The sequence below is a fragment of the Atractosteus spatula genome, chromosome 6 (genome assembly GCF_055471065.1).
Source record: "Atractosteus spatula isolate fAtrSpa1 chromosome 6, fAtrSpa1.hap1, whole genome shotgun sequence".
NCBI classification, from domain to species: domain Eukaryota; kingdom Metazoa; phylum Chordata; class Actinopteri; order Semionotiformes; family Lepisosteidae; genus Atractosteus; species Atractosteus spatula.
This window is the reverse complement of record NC_142711.1, coordinates 33,540,856-33,557,651: the sequence shown is the minus strand read 5'-3', so window position 1 is coordinate 33,557,651 and position 16,796 is coordinate 33,540,856. Positions and strand designations below refer to the sequence as shown.

The following is a 16,796-nucleotide window of genomic DNA, read 5'->3' as shown; positions in this document are numbered from 1 at the left end:
TATTATTCATCCTACAGTATCTATTGGTTAATGAAGATGGAGTTGTTCAATATTCATTCACTCACGTTATTTGGAATATGGCATTCCCTCTACATACAACCATAATGTATAATGGATGAATGGTTATTTGTGTAACTCTTCAGAAGTCTATGGACTTGCAGAAAGTTAATTTACTGTGTACTAATCCTAAGTACTGGTTGAACGGGATAGTGTATACAGTACGAATCCCTCTACTTTCAGCTCTAAAGATCCACACACAATTACTGTAAATGGAAAATTGTCAGACAGATAACAGTCAAACAAGTGAGCATGTCTCTCTTACCTGCAGGTAGCGTCTCAGCAGTTGTCTTTCTCTCTGTGCTGATGGTACCCAGAGTCTGCTGCTCAGTACTTATATCCAGTTCAATGAGGTTGGGTGAACCCTGGCTGTTGACAGGGAAAACACACAAATTAAACATCATCAGTGATGAACCTATGACACATGATCATCCTAAAATAATATTTGAGATTCTTTGGAAATATTTTTTTCCTATTGTTACATACTGTTTTATTCAAAATGCATATGGAATTTGAGGAGTTCTCCCTTAATTAATTTTGTGTCAGAGATGTGTACTCATTGATCTGACAGGAGAGGGGAGGAATAGAAAGAAGACATGTTTAGGTTTAACAAGTTGTGGAACATGGCAAGAGTTTACAAAATTCCACCACTAAGTTAAGTGAAGTTAAGGTTAAAATTTCATAAATCTTTATGAATGAAAAATGGTGAACTGTTTACTTTAGAATGGTCTTAGCATTAACATGTTTTTCCACGAAACACAAATTGTGAAAAAACGCTAAAAGTAAATTATGCACTAAACGCTCTAAACTCTCCCATGTTTAGAGACAATGTAGGCTGTCATAGAGTCGGTCTCTAATGAATGTGGGTAATGAATTCCAAAGATGTGATGCTGTACAGTATATGAGAAGGCTCTGGTCTTGATCAGATAAATGAAAACAGAATCATAACTTATGAGATTAGAACTGTAGTCATAAATACATCCTTATATAATCAGGAGCCAGACTGTTCAGCACCTCATGCATCAGCAGACGAACCTTAAATTCCACTAAATTTTAAACGGGAGCCAGTTTAATTTACAGAAGATGGGAATGCAGAAGATTAATGCAGAAGATCTTCAGTTTAGCTTAGAAGAAGTCCCATTACCTTAGGCATTGAAGTACCCTGTCCATCCATCCAATCGAAATCAGGGTCTATGGAGAGCTGGAGCCTATTCCAGCAAACAACAGATACAAAGCGGAATGGCAGTCCCTTGCAGGACACACACAGACACAAACACAGACACGCATGCACAGAGCAGAATGTCGAACCATCAGGAAAAGATTATTGGACAATAAAAACAACATTGATGCCAATCTCACATTTTCCACTTTAGTTTTGAGGCCTTGTCGTGATTTCTTTTTGCACCCTGCTGTCTTTTTGTTCATGAAAAATCATCCACAAAATCTAGAGAGGTCATCAGAGTGTAGATCTTCTGTTGTTTGAACAGGGTCCATTGACTGTTTCAGGAGTTGTCTAATGTGGTGTTTGTCATGGTCCAATCTATGATGAAAAGGAAGAGGATTGGAGAGATAATGCAACAAGATTTCACAAGGCACCACTCAGAGTGTTATCCATGATAATGCTACACTCAAAGAATTTGAAAGTTCATAGAATTTGATTGTGACAAACCTTAATGAGATTTCACAGAAATGCAGTATCTTGCAGAGGGTGTTTCGATGAACGATATCAGATACCTTCCCGAAATTCACAAAATTGTGTTCCATTCTAAATGCTGCATTTTCATGTCTTGTGTGCAAACACTTGATCCATATCCTGCCTCAGCCTGATGTCAATGGCTGCCTTTTTCCTATAGAACAGAATTCTACAGAAGACTTGGAATAGATAGAAAGGGGATTCCTCACCAGTTATCACAATTCTTGAAATTGTCTTTTTTTGGGATTTGCAATCCTTTGTCCAGACTTCAGGATAGTGTCCATTGTCCAAATATCTTGGAAAAGGTCAGTAAGCATTTTGAAGGCTGTTGGGATATCTGCCTTCAGCACCGCAGCATGGATTGAATCAGCAGCACATGCCTTGCCACTCTTGAGTTTTAATAGTGATTTTGACCTCATAATATGTCAGGACGCTTGGTGTCAATGTCGAAGATTTTGTTAGTTGCTGCAATGTACTGTGGCTCTTCAGGTTCTGGTAGGTTAAGTAATTCTTGGAAGTGTGAGACCCACCTTGCTTGCATGCAGAGCTTATGGCGTTGATTTTCTTGTCTCTTTTATGGGGAAAGCTGTGTTTATAATTTTGCTTGAGATGCTTGGTGACCCCAAGGCTGCAGCCTTCTCAGTTTCAGTTGCCAGATTCTCAATACAGGCCTGCTTGTCTCCCCTGCTGCTTCTGTTCACTTCCCTATCCTTCTTTTTATAGGCTAAGTGAGTCTGTTCTTGAAGTCTTGATGACTTGGTTTAAGTAGCCTTGCTTTACGTTGTATTCTCACCTCCATTTTCTGCCATGTGTCAGGTGTTATCCATTCTTTAGCACCTCTCAGTTTAAAAACATGGAATACTTCTAGATAAGTAGTCTTGGTGACATCCCATTTAATGTTGATGAGAGTGCAATATCCAGCACATTGAATTTGGTATTAAGCCCCTATACACATTTCCTTTTCTTTTTGGGGCACTTTTCAGTTTTAGCTTTATGTTATCATCTTTTTGAGTTTGAGCTTGATGGTGGAAGCAAGAAAATTGTGATCACTGTAAGCATTGCACCATGGTATGCTCGGATATTGCTGTAATCATCTGCAGCAGTGGCCATAAATGATGATGTGGTCTATTTGGTTGGTGTTTTTATGTTCAGGTGACTTCCACGTGAGCTTATGAATGTTATTATGTGGGAAAATGGTGCCAAATGTGACAAAGCTGTTGTCCATACAAATGTCAATGAGGTTCTCTCCATTGCTGGTCTTCTTCAGGTTCCACAGCCGAAATGTTGTGTTTTCTTTTTTCTCTTTTCAGGATGGAATAAACCTTACGCATGCTGATGCAGCTACCTACTTAAAAAGCTCTCCATTATTGTCTCTTTCAGCACATCCACTGGTGCTGTAACGGATGTCGGAAAGGACGAACCGTGGAATGGCAGGAGAGCGAAAAGACCCTATGCGTAGTGGCGAGACGGGGGTTAGCCCGGGCTCAGCTGTTCAGGAAATGCCGTATAGAAACCTATGCCCTCAGGTAGCGTACATGGGGTGACCTGGTGCTAGGCGGGTTTCAGGACATCCAAACGTCAATGCTGAGCGAAGGCAAAGTGCAAGACCCAGAAATATAAAGCCCAGGGAAAGAGAGAGACCGGAAGGACAGCAAAGCAGGAAACTAGGGACAGGACAGAGTAGGCTGCAGAGGGCGTGACAGGTGCCCATTGCTCTCTCCTACTTCATGTTGTCAGATCCCACTGACATTCTTAGATCATCATGGTTATTTACTCAGGAGCAGACACCTGCAGCAGACGGTGATGAAATGAGGGGATTAAGCAGGAGATGAGAGAAGAAAATACAAAGAAAGTCCAGAACATGGGAACCACCGCAGAGCTTACAGGAGGCAGCATCAAGAAATGATGAGCAAGACAAACTGAACTACAATGAGAGCTAGTGAAATATAGTATAAAAGTAGGCATACCAAACAAAATAATAATATTAATGAAAGTAAATGAAAATGATTTATGAGAAGCATCTAGAAACTAAAACTACAGTGATGAAGAAGCAGCAAAGCTGCTCGAAAGTTCTCTCTTTCAATGCTAAGGTTTTATTTTGCTTGCTTTCTGTTCTGTCCCAACTGCATTATAAGGATTGTGTTTTTATGAGCAATTCTGAACCAGTTGTATAATTATAGGAATTAAAATGTCTTAACATTACACTCTTAATTTAATTTAGTCAGGTATCTTCAATATCAAAATGGTTTAAATTTACCAATTTCTGAAACACAATGCTGTATGAAAAAGTTAAAAAAAGAACATGAATCAGTGAAATAATAAGCGATTACTTAATTAATTACTTTATTAGGGGGTGATTTGAATCAAATGCTTAAATAATTTAATAACAAGGACGATGTTTGGGCAGCCCTGTCCTATATAATGAGAAGAAACCCTGTGAGATTGGTCTTTACTATGTAAAGTTTAGTGAAAGCATGTAACCTGAAAAGAGATTTCAAATGACCGTGGAAAATTAATATTTGGCGCTCTATTCTTCCACCATCAGATAGTTCACTGGTTGCCCTGCCCATATCTCAGTACAAGAAACATCATCCAGGTCACACAGAATAACAGACTAAGATCTAAGGATCTGCAGACCTCTATGTCACTCTCTTTCTGTGGCTGATATCAATGTCTATCCCTCATCCTTCAGGAAATGCCTTTTGTTTTCTAAATACAACATTGGCCCCAATCAAGTTTTTTGAATGATCCCCAAGACTAATGGAAGAACACTCCTTCTATAGAGAGGTTAAAACTTGAATTTTTTTACCACAATAAAACGTTTTTTATGATGAAAAACAATTGCCTTCCAACAAAAGAACCGCATCCCATCAAGCATGCTGGCAGGTGTATCATGGTTTGGGGCTGCTGCAGAATGGAACCATGACTTTGGTGTCATATCAGCACATTTCAGAAACGAATTTCAGCCCATCCATCCATCAGGTGAATCTGAACTGAAAGTGGGACATTTTGCATTTTGAATTGTTCAAATATATCGTGGCATCATGTCTTGTGTTACTTGTTTAATCAGGTTACCTTCAACTGTTATTGAGACTTTCATGAAGATCTAATAATGGAGCAGCCTAGGGGATTCACAAATCTCTGCATTTGATATGGTGGAAAATTAGTTTATTTAATGGCAAAGCACATGCACTTTAGATTAGCTACGAAATGAGATTCTTGCTAAAAAATGACAGACTATTCAATCCTTTCTTGCCTTTCCTTCACTTAGTGTTTATTGTAAAAGCAAAAACCTGAAATCAGAATGTTTTCAGGAAGGTACCGTGTTTCCAGGACCAGACTGTGAAACTGACAAAACTTTGATTATCCTAGTACTTAAATGTTTACTGTACATACTCCTGGTTTGCTTATAAAAATGCTTACAAAAATCAATATTTTTATAAGCAAATTAACTAAGATGTTTCTCAGTTATCAGCATTAGTTACAGAAAAAAGGGTTGTTCAAGTTAATGAGAGATCAGATAAAGAATTAGCTGTTATGTACAGAACAGACGTGATGCGTATCATCCAGTTTACTCTTTATTTAACACAGAGCTACAGATGCATCACTAGCACGCAACACAGCACATATTGACTGAATAGCAGTTTCTCTTTGGACATCACTGTTGACACTCCAAAACTGCCACTGATGAAATCAAGAAACACCACAGTACCCCAAAATCTGCAGTGCTTCCCTCAATTCTGCCAGCCCAAGAAAAAATGGTGTTTCTTATATTTGGATATTACTATTACAAAAAAATGAGGATAGCACTTTTGAGTGTGTAATTATCTCTGTATTAGAGACATCTTCAACAACCTGCACCTCTGCAACCAAACATAATATTTCTGCATTCTAAGGTAACTGATGAACTGGTTTTAAAAAGGAGACTGAGCTCAGACAGCCTCAATTTACAATGCATGCTGGTAATTAAGATAAAACAACTACATCCGTTCTACACTCACAAGGGATTAATTCCTTTAAGGAATAACTCTATTAAAGCATTAACATACTGTTAGAAATATTATGTTTATAATACATACATACACAAATACACATATTTATATTACATGACAGAATATAAAACATTTTTTCCAGTCAATGAATAATTTGTATAAAGCTAGCTGTCAAAAAATATGTACATGGAGCAAAATGGAAGTTCCTTCTCTGAGCAATGAGGGCACAGTCACTGTCATAATAATGCTTACTGAGGAGAACTGACACATTCTGACTTTTTATGAAAAAATGGCCAAGACTATCAGTTGGCAAGTTGGCATCCACAGAGTAATTCAAAAGCATTTAATCTAGAATGAAAGAGAGATAATCCACACACCATATACTGTACATAATAGAGCTACACAGGCAGTAGAGCCAGAAAAAGATTCCAAGGAATAGCAAAATGTCAAAGCACCAGGTACTTAGATCCTTCAACCTTAATGTTAGGAGTATAAGAAACAAAATACAGGAGAATTAACAGCATCAGTGAGATTTTTGGTGTAACTGAAACCAGAAACATGGCCAGCAGACAGTTCAGTTAAAACTGACAATTCAGGGCTTGGCTTGGGTTTAAAGTTTGAGGTTGACAGCACATGGCAAAGAGTATTTCTAGATCTCTATCCATCTATCAATTTTCAAACAGCTTAAAGCAATTAAGGGTCATAGGGGATATGAAGCTTGTCCAGGAAACAATGGGCACAAGACATTATACACCCTAGTAGTTCAGGTGGGTAGCTGCGTCAGCATGCGTAGGCTGCAAAGGAACAAGTAATAGGTTTATTCCATGCTGAAAAAAAGAAGAAAGAGAACACAACGTTTCGGCCGTGGAGCCTTCTTCAGGTGTGTCTATCGCAGGGGACACACACCATGGCCAATAGTCCCAGGGCCCCAGGTCCAGAACTGGACCCAGGACTCCAGCTTTGTGAGTCAGGAATGCTAACCACTGCACCACTGTGCTGCCCTTGCTGGATGTCAATATCATATTTAAATATAGGTAAGATAAGTATTCATATAAAACATACTGGTTTTAAAATTACATCATTATATTTTCAATATACAGTAGGTATTAGTGGCACAGGATATATTCTGTCCATCAGGTATACAGTAGTTTTTAAAAAGAAAAGCTTGGAGAGTGCAGCTTTAGGCCATCTCACAACAAGCAGTCCCAAGGAAGAGTGCTGTACAGTATGTTTTTTCAAGGTATTTTTAGTTTAAGTCATGAAAAAATTAAAGACCTTTTTTCAGATGCTTAGTATCATACTATTGTGCACCTACAGTGACGCCTTATTTTCTGGCAGTTATGAAGTACATATGACATTTTCTTTCTCTTTTCTGCAGTGCATTTGTGCCACACTGGTTCCTGATGGTGTAGGGCTTTACTGGGACAATTTATTAATTGTAGCAGTAATCATGAGATGATTCGTTACGACTATTAGAAAATGAATCTATCAGTGACACACACACAGATTCAACACATGAGATACATTTATTAATATGTAAATTGTGCATATAAAACATATAATAGTCTGCCTGGATACAGATGGCAGATCGTACTCTGAGGATTATCAGCCAGAGATGTAACTGTCACGGATGTCGGAAAGGACGAACCGGTGGGTGAAAAGACCCTATGCGTAGTGGCGAGATGGGGGTTAGCCTGGGCTCAGCTGTTCAGGAAATGCCGTATAGAAACCTATTCCCTCAGGTAGCGGACGTGGGGCGACCAGGTGCTAGGCAGGTTTCAGGACATCTGAACGTCAATGCTGAGGCCCGGCAGAATGAAAGACCCAGAAATATATAGCCCCAGAGAGAGAGAAACACCGGAAGGACAGCAAAAAAACGGAAATGTGAGACAGGACAGAGAAGGAGCGCCCTCTGGCTGCAGAGGGCGTGACAGTAACAGTGCAGGTGAGGAAAACACTAGAAAGAATAGCAGGAGATTATGATGTCGTAAGCATTTCTGTCCTCTAAGGTCTCCTCATAGGAGATGAAGAGATGACGTGTGTAATGTGAGAAGTGATGGAAATTTGAGCTCACTTGTCCTGTGTTTTGTTCCTTGTTCTGATTGTTTCTGTCTGCAAACCTGTTAATTTAAAGTGTAAGAATGTATCTTTGGTTTGCTGTGACAACTCACTTCCTGGACTGCATTGGCAAATCTTCTGATACTTTCTGTGTTATGTTCCCCTGCATTTGTCCCTTTAATTTAAACAGAACCTGTGTTATCTAGTTTTTAATTATTTCTGTAGGTGAGGTATAGTATCGAATTAGAGAAAGAGAAGAGTTTTTGTTATGATGCATCACAGGTTACCCGAGTTTGTTCCACAATATATGTGAACTCAAACACAGACTCAATAAAGGACTTGGAATGCAGTAACATTTTATTAAAGAAAAACAAGCATCAGATCCTAGAAATAGAAGGAAGTTGACAGGGTATGAAATAAATTTCCAGCTGAATCCTTACTGATATTCCGCAACAAAGAACCAAATTCTGCCTAAGGTGTCCGGGCACAAATGTAAGGATATTGATTGTTGCAAGAGATGTCATTCCAGCCTTGATCTGAAAGACAAGAGGGAGAGACAGGAGCTGAGAATTTGTCGATATAGTGTACAGCTGGCATGCTCAGGCTAGATGGCAGTTCTTGCCTGAACTGCCTCTCCATGTAAACTTTGTGTAAATTCCTGCCTCCGGAAAATAATTAGTCTGGTGAAAGAGGTAGAGACAAGAGAAGCAGGAGAGATGTGTGGAATACTGAAGGATTCCTAAATAGAACTGAAAGTCTGTGTGATGTGAAACCATGTATAAGAAGCTGAAGGATCCTGTGTCTAAGTGTGAAGTCTGTGTGACGTGATTTTTTGAATTCTTAAGTTGGGAGAGTGGCTTACCTATCTGGTAATGTTAGAAAGAAAAATTAAGTCAGGTAGCTAGTACCTCAAAGAGGATCTTTGGCTTTTGTTTTGGTTCAGGTTTTGTTTCTCTTTACTGTAAGAGTACTTGTTTTGTACCTTATGGCTTTATACAGTATGTGCCTATTTTTTGGGTCCTGTCTATGAAAAGATCAATTGCTACAATGGTCCATCCTGGGGTTGTCACAACAGACACCAGACTATAATAATTTTGCCAAAGGCTCTGCTTCCCAAGACACAGGGAACACAATGGAGTAGAGATTTCTGTGGAATCCCTGAAGGTAGGCCCCAATTCCTAGTGCAAAGTCTATCCATCACTGCAGCCATTAAAAGATTAAGATCATGGTCAGGGATACACATGACCTCTGTCTTAGGTATCTTTGGTCAGACCATGCCTGCTGCACTTAAGAAAGAAAAATTCTGCTACCAAGCCTCTCCCACAGCAGTCCTTATTAAGTCACTTTTATTTCAACATGAACCTGTCCAAAAACTCTTTCCATGTACCTGTCTCTTTCCCTTTCAGGATGTCCTTTTTGAACTCTTCCCCTTTCGGGACACCAAATGTGATTGTGACAATGCTGAATTATGCAATAGCTCTTCCAATATGCAATTATGTAATATCCAGTCTAATGTGGGGGATGAATAAAAAGACATACTTCCACAAAAACATTTCAGAAAATGGCAGATGTTACTGTATCTCTGCTTTATTGTGGGATACGGTTTTGAGATCTGTCCTGACTTTCAGTTTGTCCTTCTCACCCCAGATGTTTGAGTGCTTGCAGTTGTAGTCTCCCTCTTTCTACTGTGACCTTGCATTCTCTGTTCCTTGGATAATTTGGCCACTTGACATTTAAACTAAGCTAAAAGGTTTTACTGTTGACCTACTCAGTACCCATTGGGCCTTGACCTTGTGTACAACTGAAAAAAGACTGTTGTACTCCCTTTCAGGACATAGCATTCTTGGGCACCAGCCTCATCTTCATGTCCATACTTGCAATCCTTTTTGGATTTTGGGAAATCTCTGCTGCCATATTGTGGCAAGCCACAAGAGGACGCCCGTATCCTCTCAATCCCAGCCTTCTAATCAGTGTTCAAAGAATTTCCATGTGAGTGTTTAAGTAGGAAAACAACTCAAGTAGATATTCTAACCATGCACCTCTGATCTCTGTTTTCTAAGAATTCTAAAGCTCTGCTGCAAAGCAAAAGAGAGTTAATTTTGAGAATTCAGCAGTCTGATTGTACTAAAGAAAGTATTTTTAATAGTAATTTTGGATCAAATCTCTCGCCTATGAAAAGATGAGAAGAATCTTCCTTTCCATATCCCAGTGGGAACAGCTCATGGAAAACAGAATTTTATCTGAAAGCTACTTAAATTACCTCTTCAAAATATACTATATATATAGAATGTATATTCTTTAACCAAGGGCTAGCTTGTCACACATATTTAGTTCAGAAGATTCATGTGCCTCATGGACATTCATAGAAATTTTGCTGTTGATGATCTTACAAGCCTTCATTCCTTTTTCCTCTAATAGGCCCAGCACTCATTTGAGACAGAACCAGGACATTACAGCTTGAGATGTATCTCCAGGCTTTGCTCATGGCACTAATCAACATCCTACTTATTCTTCTGAGCTCCAGTTGTAGGCTCACACCCACTTGTGCTTTAAATGAATGCTGCATCTGTTATGGAATATGGCAGACGTTACAGATAATTCTTGATTTTCACAGCAAATGCATACCCGAAGAATGTATATTAAACACTCAAATGAAAATACTTTCTTACAGTTCATGAAATGAAAGGTGTGTATTCTGGGTTTACTCACTACAAGTGGGTTAAACTCCCAAAAAACTATTAAATATATTTATCTGTGTTGGCTTCTTATGTAGATGTTTTCAAAGTCATATTTAAACTAAATGTTTGTTAATGTTAACAATATCATGTAGAATGTGAGAAGAGATCTGTTGTTAAGGCTGGGTAATGAACAGTCTGATACTGTACATGAGCAATGTGCTCATGGTGACATCCAGCTTCTGTCCTGTTACACTCAAGTTAGCCTTTTAAATGGTAGTTAAAGGCTCATCAAAAACTATACAGATCATTTATTCCTTATTAGGTTTTTAGTGAGAGATTAATAACCATTGTACTCAATCATTTGATTTACTTACTTTTTTTTAGGTGCGTTATAACTGAAGTAATTGTGCTTTAAGTAAGAACACACAAATTAAGAGCAGGTAAATTGAAAACTATCTGTATCATATATGGCAATATAGCCAAGTTCATTACAGTATCAGCAAAATGTTCCAAAAGCCTAGCTATCAAGGAATGTCCTGCTTTTCAGCCAATCTTGTTTTCTGAAAATTCAGCTTCTTTGCCATATTAATTTTCACACATGCTATGTTTAAAAAAAAGAAGTTAAACAGTCACCTGAAGCAATTATATAAGGAGACTAATCTTATTACCATAATTAAAGTGTATACAGTTTTCTATTCCAACGTTGTTGGGCTCGCCAGTATTCCACTTGACCCAATTCCATTGTGCTCCATCACTCCAGAACCACGTGCCCTCCTGCAGCGCCACACACAGAAGAAAAAAATAAGGAAAACAACAAAATGAAGAACTATGTGAAAACCTACACTCTTATTCTATAAAGTTTGTGACAGATGTTGTGCATTTTTCAACACCTGAAAAAGAGAGATTTTGAGTTTTTGACACACATATTTTTTATTTGCAGTCTGTCAGTCATTGCTCTTACACCAAGGGGTTGATTTATTTAACTCACATTTGACACTTTTTGCTGCAATGATGTGCCTATTTACTAAGATAATGATATATAAAAGTGTATAATTTTATATTGTGCATGTAAAAACTACAGTTTTCATACAAATATTTCAAGGTAACAGAGCTGATGCTGAGCAACAGTCATTGATGTTAAAATGCGATGGAGTCAACACTCCTGAATGGAAAATTCTCTCTTTCTGTCTACTGAAGGAAGTCATGGCTAGCGATGAGCCAAACAATTGAGAACATGTGTGTGATATTATGTTAATCACATCCAGACAGGGGAAGAGAAGAAATAAAGGGACTGGGGAAAGGGATGTGGTTAAACAACAGGAAAAAAAAATTATATTCGATCAATTTTTATTCGAGTTTGTTTATTCTTTTGAGAGATCTTTAGATTTAATAATGTGAAAAACTTAGCTTGCCACATGAGAGATAGCAATTACTTCATGTTTGTATAGATCTCTAGTATATTCAGGTGGAGGAATTTTTATGTTAGAATTATAAAATGTGAGAGAAAGGCAACCTACCTATTCTTCACTTATTGAAATAATCTGCTTTTATGTTGAGAATACAATGGGTGTCTGACAGAGAAATATAGAAGGAGAAAGATAAGGTTGGCAAGGTAGGAGTAAATTAGTCACTTGAGAGATTAACATGTACAGTACCTTTGGTCAAGGCAGTATACAAAACTAAAATCTTACCTGATTTGTGTTAAAAAACTAATTTAGATTTTTTTTTATATCCAGCAAAAATTGTCTGCAAATATGAATACTATAAATATATGAAAAAACAGAGGAACCTGGAAGACTGGTTTAAAACAGAATCATGAAGAAAGCCATCGCTTGCTAAATTTTGCTAGATGGAATAGATGAAAACATATTAAAGCAGAATCCCCAAAAGAAGAGGGAAAATACAGCTGGAATCTTTGATAGGAGGAACAGTCGAGGGCTGGACTGCATCAGTTGGACACCAGCTAAGGGTGTAAATGGGGGAGAGAAACTCAAATGCTAGGAACAGAATTAACTAAACAAGGAGTCCTGGATCTGGTACAGATCAATTTCATGCTCTCGTACTCACAGGGTGGATTGGGAGTCAGTGACCAGTGGAATAGATGTAGAATAGAGAAGAGAAGAGACAGCTGTAGGTGCAGTAGGTTGGATAAGTCAACAAGAAACAGATAGAAGGGGGGGAGGAAAGAGAATGGATCAGGGAGGATGAGAAAGAGAGAGAGAAGTAAAGGGGGGTAGCAAAACTGTCACTGTTGTTCACAGTTTCTAGAAAGTTTGATGACATCAGGAAACCTGAAAGAAAAATGTAATTGGCATGGATAGCCTTGTCTTTAACTTATCTTATCTTCTTATAAAGTGTTGTAAGTATATGGTCGAAAAAGCCAGGCCACACTGTTAATACCATTTTGTAGTATCTTTCAGGGAGTAGCCTGATGGGATCCTTTACACTATGAATAGAAAAAACATGGAGAGCAGAATGATACACTGTGCTGTATTTCCTGTATCCTTGAGGGTCTCCAGTGAACAATACTATACCTTATAACAGTCAGTACCTCCCAGCCACACAGGAATTTCTTTAGATGAAATTTGCTGCTTCAGAAATTGATGCTCCTCTTCACTGTGCACTGAGGCCAAGTTTCCTCCCTTTGAGATACAGTCCAGCTGGAAAAGATGAAGGAGAATGTGTGTCTGAGGGAGAGACTGTGCCTGTCATTTAAATCTACAACCAAAGTTTGTTTTTCAGAAGTACTGCTAGTTGGATATTAGCACATTTCTCATTGTATGGCAGGGTCATGTGAATGGGAATGGAGCCCATGTATCACAACTCTGGTTAACTGGGGGAAAAAGAGAGAAAAAGGAGATACTTGTTATATGTGTACTTGGTATTTGTGATCATTTCTCTTTAAAGGTATAGAATACCTAGTATGAAAAAAGCATTATAGTTCCTTCTGCCATGTAGGAGTACCAAGAGACCACTAGATTAATGAAGGGAGAATGTAAGCTGACACTAGCCTGGTCCTTCAAAAATCTTGACTTTAAATTTAAAAGATTTAAGAATAGCAACTAACATTTCTCCACTTATTGTTTCTTCTGTTTCTGTTTCATATTTATTTATTCCAATTTTTTTTGTATTGTTGGTATCCTTTTTTGTACATTTAGAATCCGTTGTGTGTTTATTACATCTTGGTGCAAAGCTACAAACCATGCTCATAGATATTGATTTGTTATAATACAAGTGGGTGTCCAGTCAGATGACAAGCATAATTAAGGAGTCCAGGGTATCTGGCAGATCCCTGCAAAGCTAGCTTATCCTTTCTATCTTCAGACAGACCTGCTGCATGGTGAAGAGAAAGCCTTTACAGCTATGTGGATTTCCTAAATAAGGGAGCGGAGGGAGTATTTGCGTTACAGCCAGGCGGCCTGGCATAGGGCCCTGGACAATATAGGTATGGAATGCCAACCGGGAGCAGGGACAGGTGTAGCTTAAGCCTGGACAGTAGGTAGAGCTGGACAGAGGTTGAAACTATCTGCATTAGTATAGCAGAAACATGAAAATCCAGCATGGCTTCCCTCAGCTCAGCTGTGCTCCTTTCTTCAGCTTTCAGGGCTGCCTCATGGCAAGTCAGGATTTGGGGGACTTTGCTGAGCTGAGCCCTGGTGGATTTCTGTCTTCTGGCTCTGACATTCTGTTACTAAGCGGCAGCCATGGTTAAATGACAGGCTTAAATCCAATTGCTAGGGCTCGGGATGAAAGTGTACATGTCTGAAGCGGTTAGGGGCAGGCAGGGAAGAATGCCACTGAAAAGGTCCTTGCCTCTGGGAAATAGGCAGGTTAAGGGATACAGGTTCTAGGTCCATGCGTTTCGTGTAATAGACTCAAAGTAGACTTTGTAGAGTATTGCAGATAGACTTGAAGTCAGAGCACCTCTCCGGGGACGTTTCAAGAATTAAATTGGGAAATCAAATGAAATGGTTAGTGGGACGATTGGCTCCCTGACTGGAAGAGAGCTGGGCGAGCAGACAGGCGGCCTGACCTCATCCTCATGGGGTATGTGAGTGATTATGGAATTGCTGCAGTTTTCGGTGCCAACTACAGGCTGAGAGTTGCTCCCAAGGCAGGCAAGAGACTGGTATGGTAACTTAGGAACTGAAAAGTGAAGAACTGACTGAACTGTCACCACTCATTCATGTTTATGAACACAGTTCCAGTTTCATGAACTACATCAATAAGAAATCCCATGACTGCTTCAAGGTCATCCACTTTGAGCAGTTCATGAGGATAAGGTCAGTTTAAGAACCAGATGATTTCTTCCAAAAATGGACACTTTTCCAATCACTGGAAAACAGACAGGGACAGATAGAAAAGGTTACGAGGTGCATTGCTGATTTTTATGTCTATGTGGTACATATGCTATCCTTTCTGTATTGCTGTGCTGGGACCCTGTGTTCAATTCCCAGAGTTTTTTCTATGTGGAGTTTGTATGGTCTCCCCTTTTTTATATCATCACAAACATCTGTACAACTTTGAGCAACTGTATTTACCTGGATATTTAACATGCATCTAAAACCTGCATTTGAAAATACATAATCACTCGTGGGAATGTCTGGCCAAACAGTACACAGTAGTAAGAATGTTACTTTGAAAAAGAAAACTCCCATTATTTTTGCATTTCCTTAATTAAAGCACATTTTACCAACATTTATTTTTTTATTTAAGCTTGAATGATGTATCCTCTCTGTGTCCTCTCTCATCTACATTAATAATACAGCTTTAGGTACAATAATCAAAAATATATATAAATAGAAATGTTTAGTCTCTGAAAATTATTAAGCTTCATTTAAGCAAGTATTCAGAAAAAACATTCACTCAATTATGTGGGAGCAGAGAGCTCTATCAATGTATCAAGAAAGTATGCTGACCCCAGCCTGACATACCTCAGCATCAACCCATGTCTTCTCTTGTCGAATGTATTGGAAGCAGCGTTTTTCGAAGTTCACCCAGCCTGGAGGACAGAGGACCTGGCACACCACACCCTCTTCATCATTATTTAATCTACCAGAGACTGAAGAACAGAAATACAGAAATACTGTCAAACAACGGTAACAAAATGGCAGAGTTGAAACAAACTACTGGGATTTAAATGCTTTAATTTTAGCCAAAAATAAGATGAGAGAAAGAGATCCTTTCTTATTGAAAAGGAAATAGAAGCCACTCTTAATTATAAGAACCATCCTTCATTGAACAGATTTTGTCATCCCTCCAATAAAAATGAAAAACAGCACACATCAGTCTCAGTGTTTGTAGTGCACAATGAGATATATTTTATAACATATCTAATAGCATAATATCAGATAAATATATGTAGTCAGGACATTATGTGAAGGCATGTTTATGATGAAAAATTAGTTTGACGAGTTGTCATAATTTTTATTTACTAGAGAAAGAGTGTGATCAGCACTCCTAGTGTGTTAACCAATCTAGTAGAAAATCGTTCACGATCAAAACAGATTAAGCTTACACTTAATGAATGTACAATAGTTTATGTCTTGAATTTTGTCCATGATCATATATTTATTCATAAAGTATGTTATGAAGTTTTTTTCACTCAAACTATTGTGATTAGGCTCACATATGTAACTTGAGAAAACAAATCAGCAAATTTCTTGAATGCAATAATGTTAATAATTAATTGTGTTTTAAGGCAGTACTGGTCCTCCTACCTGAATTCCCACTGAGCCCGAGGACAATGTAGAGCAGTGCTGATGCAGGAAGACGGATCATGGTGACTCTCCTGCACAAGAACACATACACAAGAAACACTGAGACTTGAGTATCTTGCATCAGGAGACCAGTTTCAATTAATGATTCAACATTCATTTGAGCTAAAGTGGTTAATGCTTATTAGTTGGGCAATGAAGTAAAAATAGCTTTTTAAACATTGTTTAAAACAACATTGGTCATTATAGTAAATTTTGCTTCTTAAAATACATGTTTTTGAGAAAGATATAACTCAAAAATCTAGTGAACATCATTTATTCCTGCAAGTAGTATTCTAGTATGACTAGAAAAACAGGATATACTGTAAATATATTTTGTTGCTCTTTATAACTTTACGGAGCTTCAGAAATAAGAACTCACAGGTTGCCTTATACTGTGAATTAAGTTACTAATTATTAATATGAATAGAGTTTGCCAATCCCTCTAGCTACAACGATCCACACAGAGTTAAAAGGAAAACTGTTAAATGGAGAGCAGTCAAACAGCAGGTGTATTTCTGTTACCTGTACGTAGTGACTCAGTAGTCATCCTTCTGTATGT

At 38.3% G+C, this 16,796-nt stretch overlaps 1 protein-coding gene across 1 annotated transcript; it reads right to left on the bottom strand.

Moving 5' to 3' along the window:
* Nucleotides 1-8,271: 8,271 nt before the first annotated feature.
* Nucleotides 8,272-16,271, bottom strand: LOC148832794 (lactose-binding lectin l-2-like). The gene is made up of 5 exons (XM_088919179.1): nt 16,199-16,271; nt 15,413-15,540; nt 13,013-13,138; nt 11,147-11,252; nt 8,272-8,336 (listed from the first exon to the last, which is right to left on the bottom strand). Exons 1-5 carry the CDS (start codon nt 16,257-16,259, stop codon nt 8,272-8,274), a joined length of 486 nt encoding a protein of 161 aa, XP_088775305.1. The 5' UTR covers nt 16,260-16,271.
* Nucleotides 16,272-16,796: the final 525 nt, after the last annotated feature.

Coding starts and splice junctions, on each gene's coding strand:
- LOC148832794 (XM_088919179.1), bottom strand. CDS start 16,259: ATGATCCGTCTTCCTGCATCAGCACTGCTCTACATTGTCCTCGGGCTC. Junction 15,541..16,198: donor CGGGCTCAGTGGGAATTCAG/GTAGGAGGACCA, acceptor TCTGTTCTTCAG/TCTCTGGTAGATTAAATAAT. Junction 13,139..15,412: donor AGACATGGGTTGATGCTGAG/GTATGTCAGGCT, acceptor CATCTTTTCCAG/CTGGACTGTATCTCAAAGGG.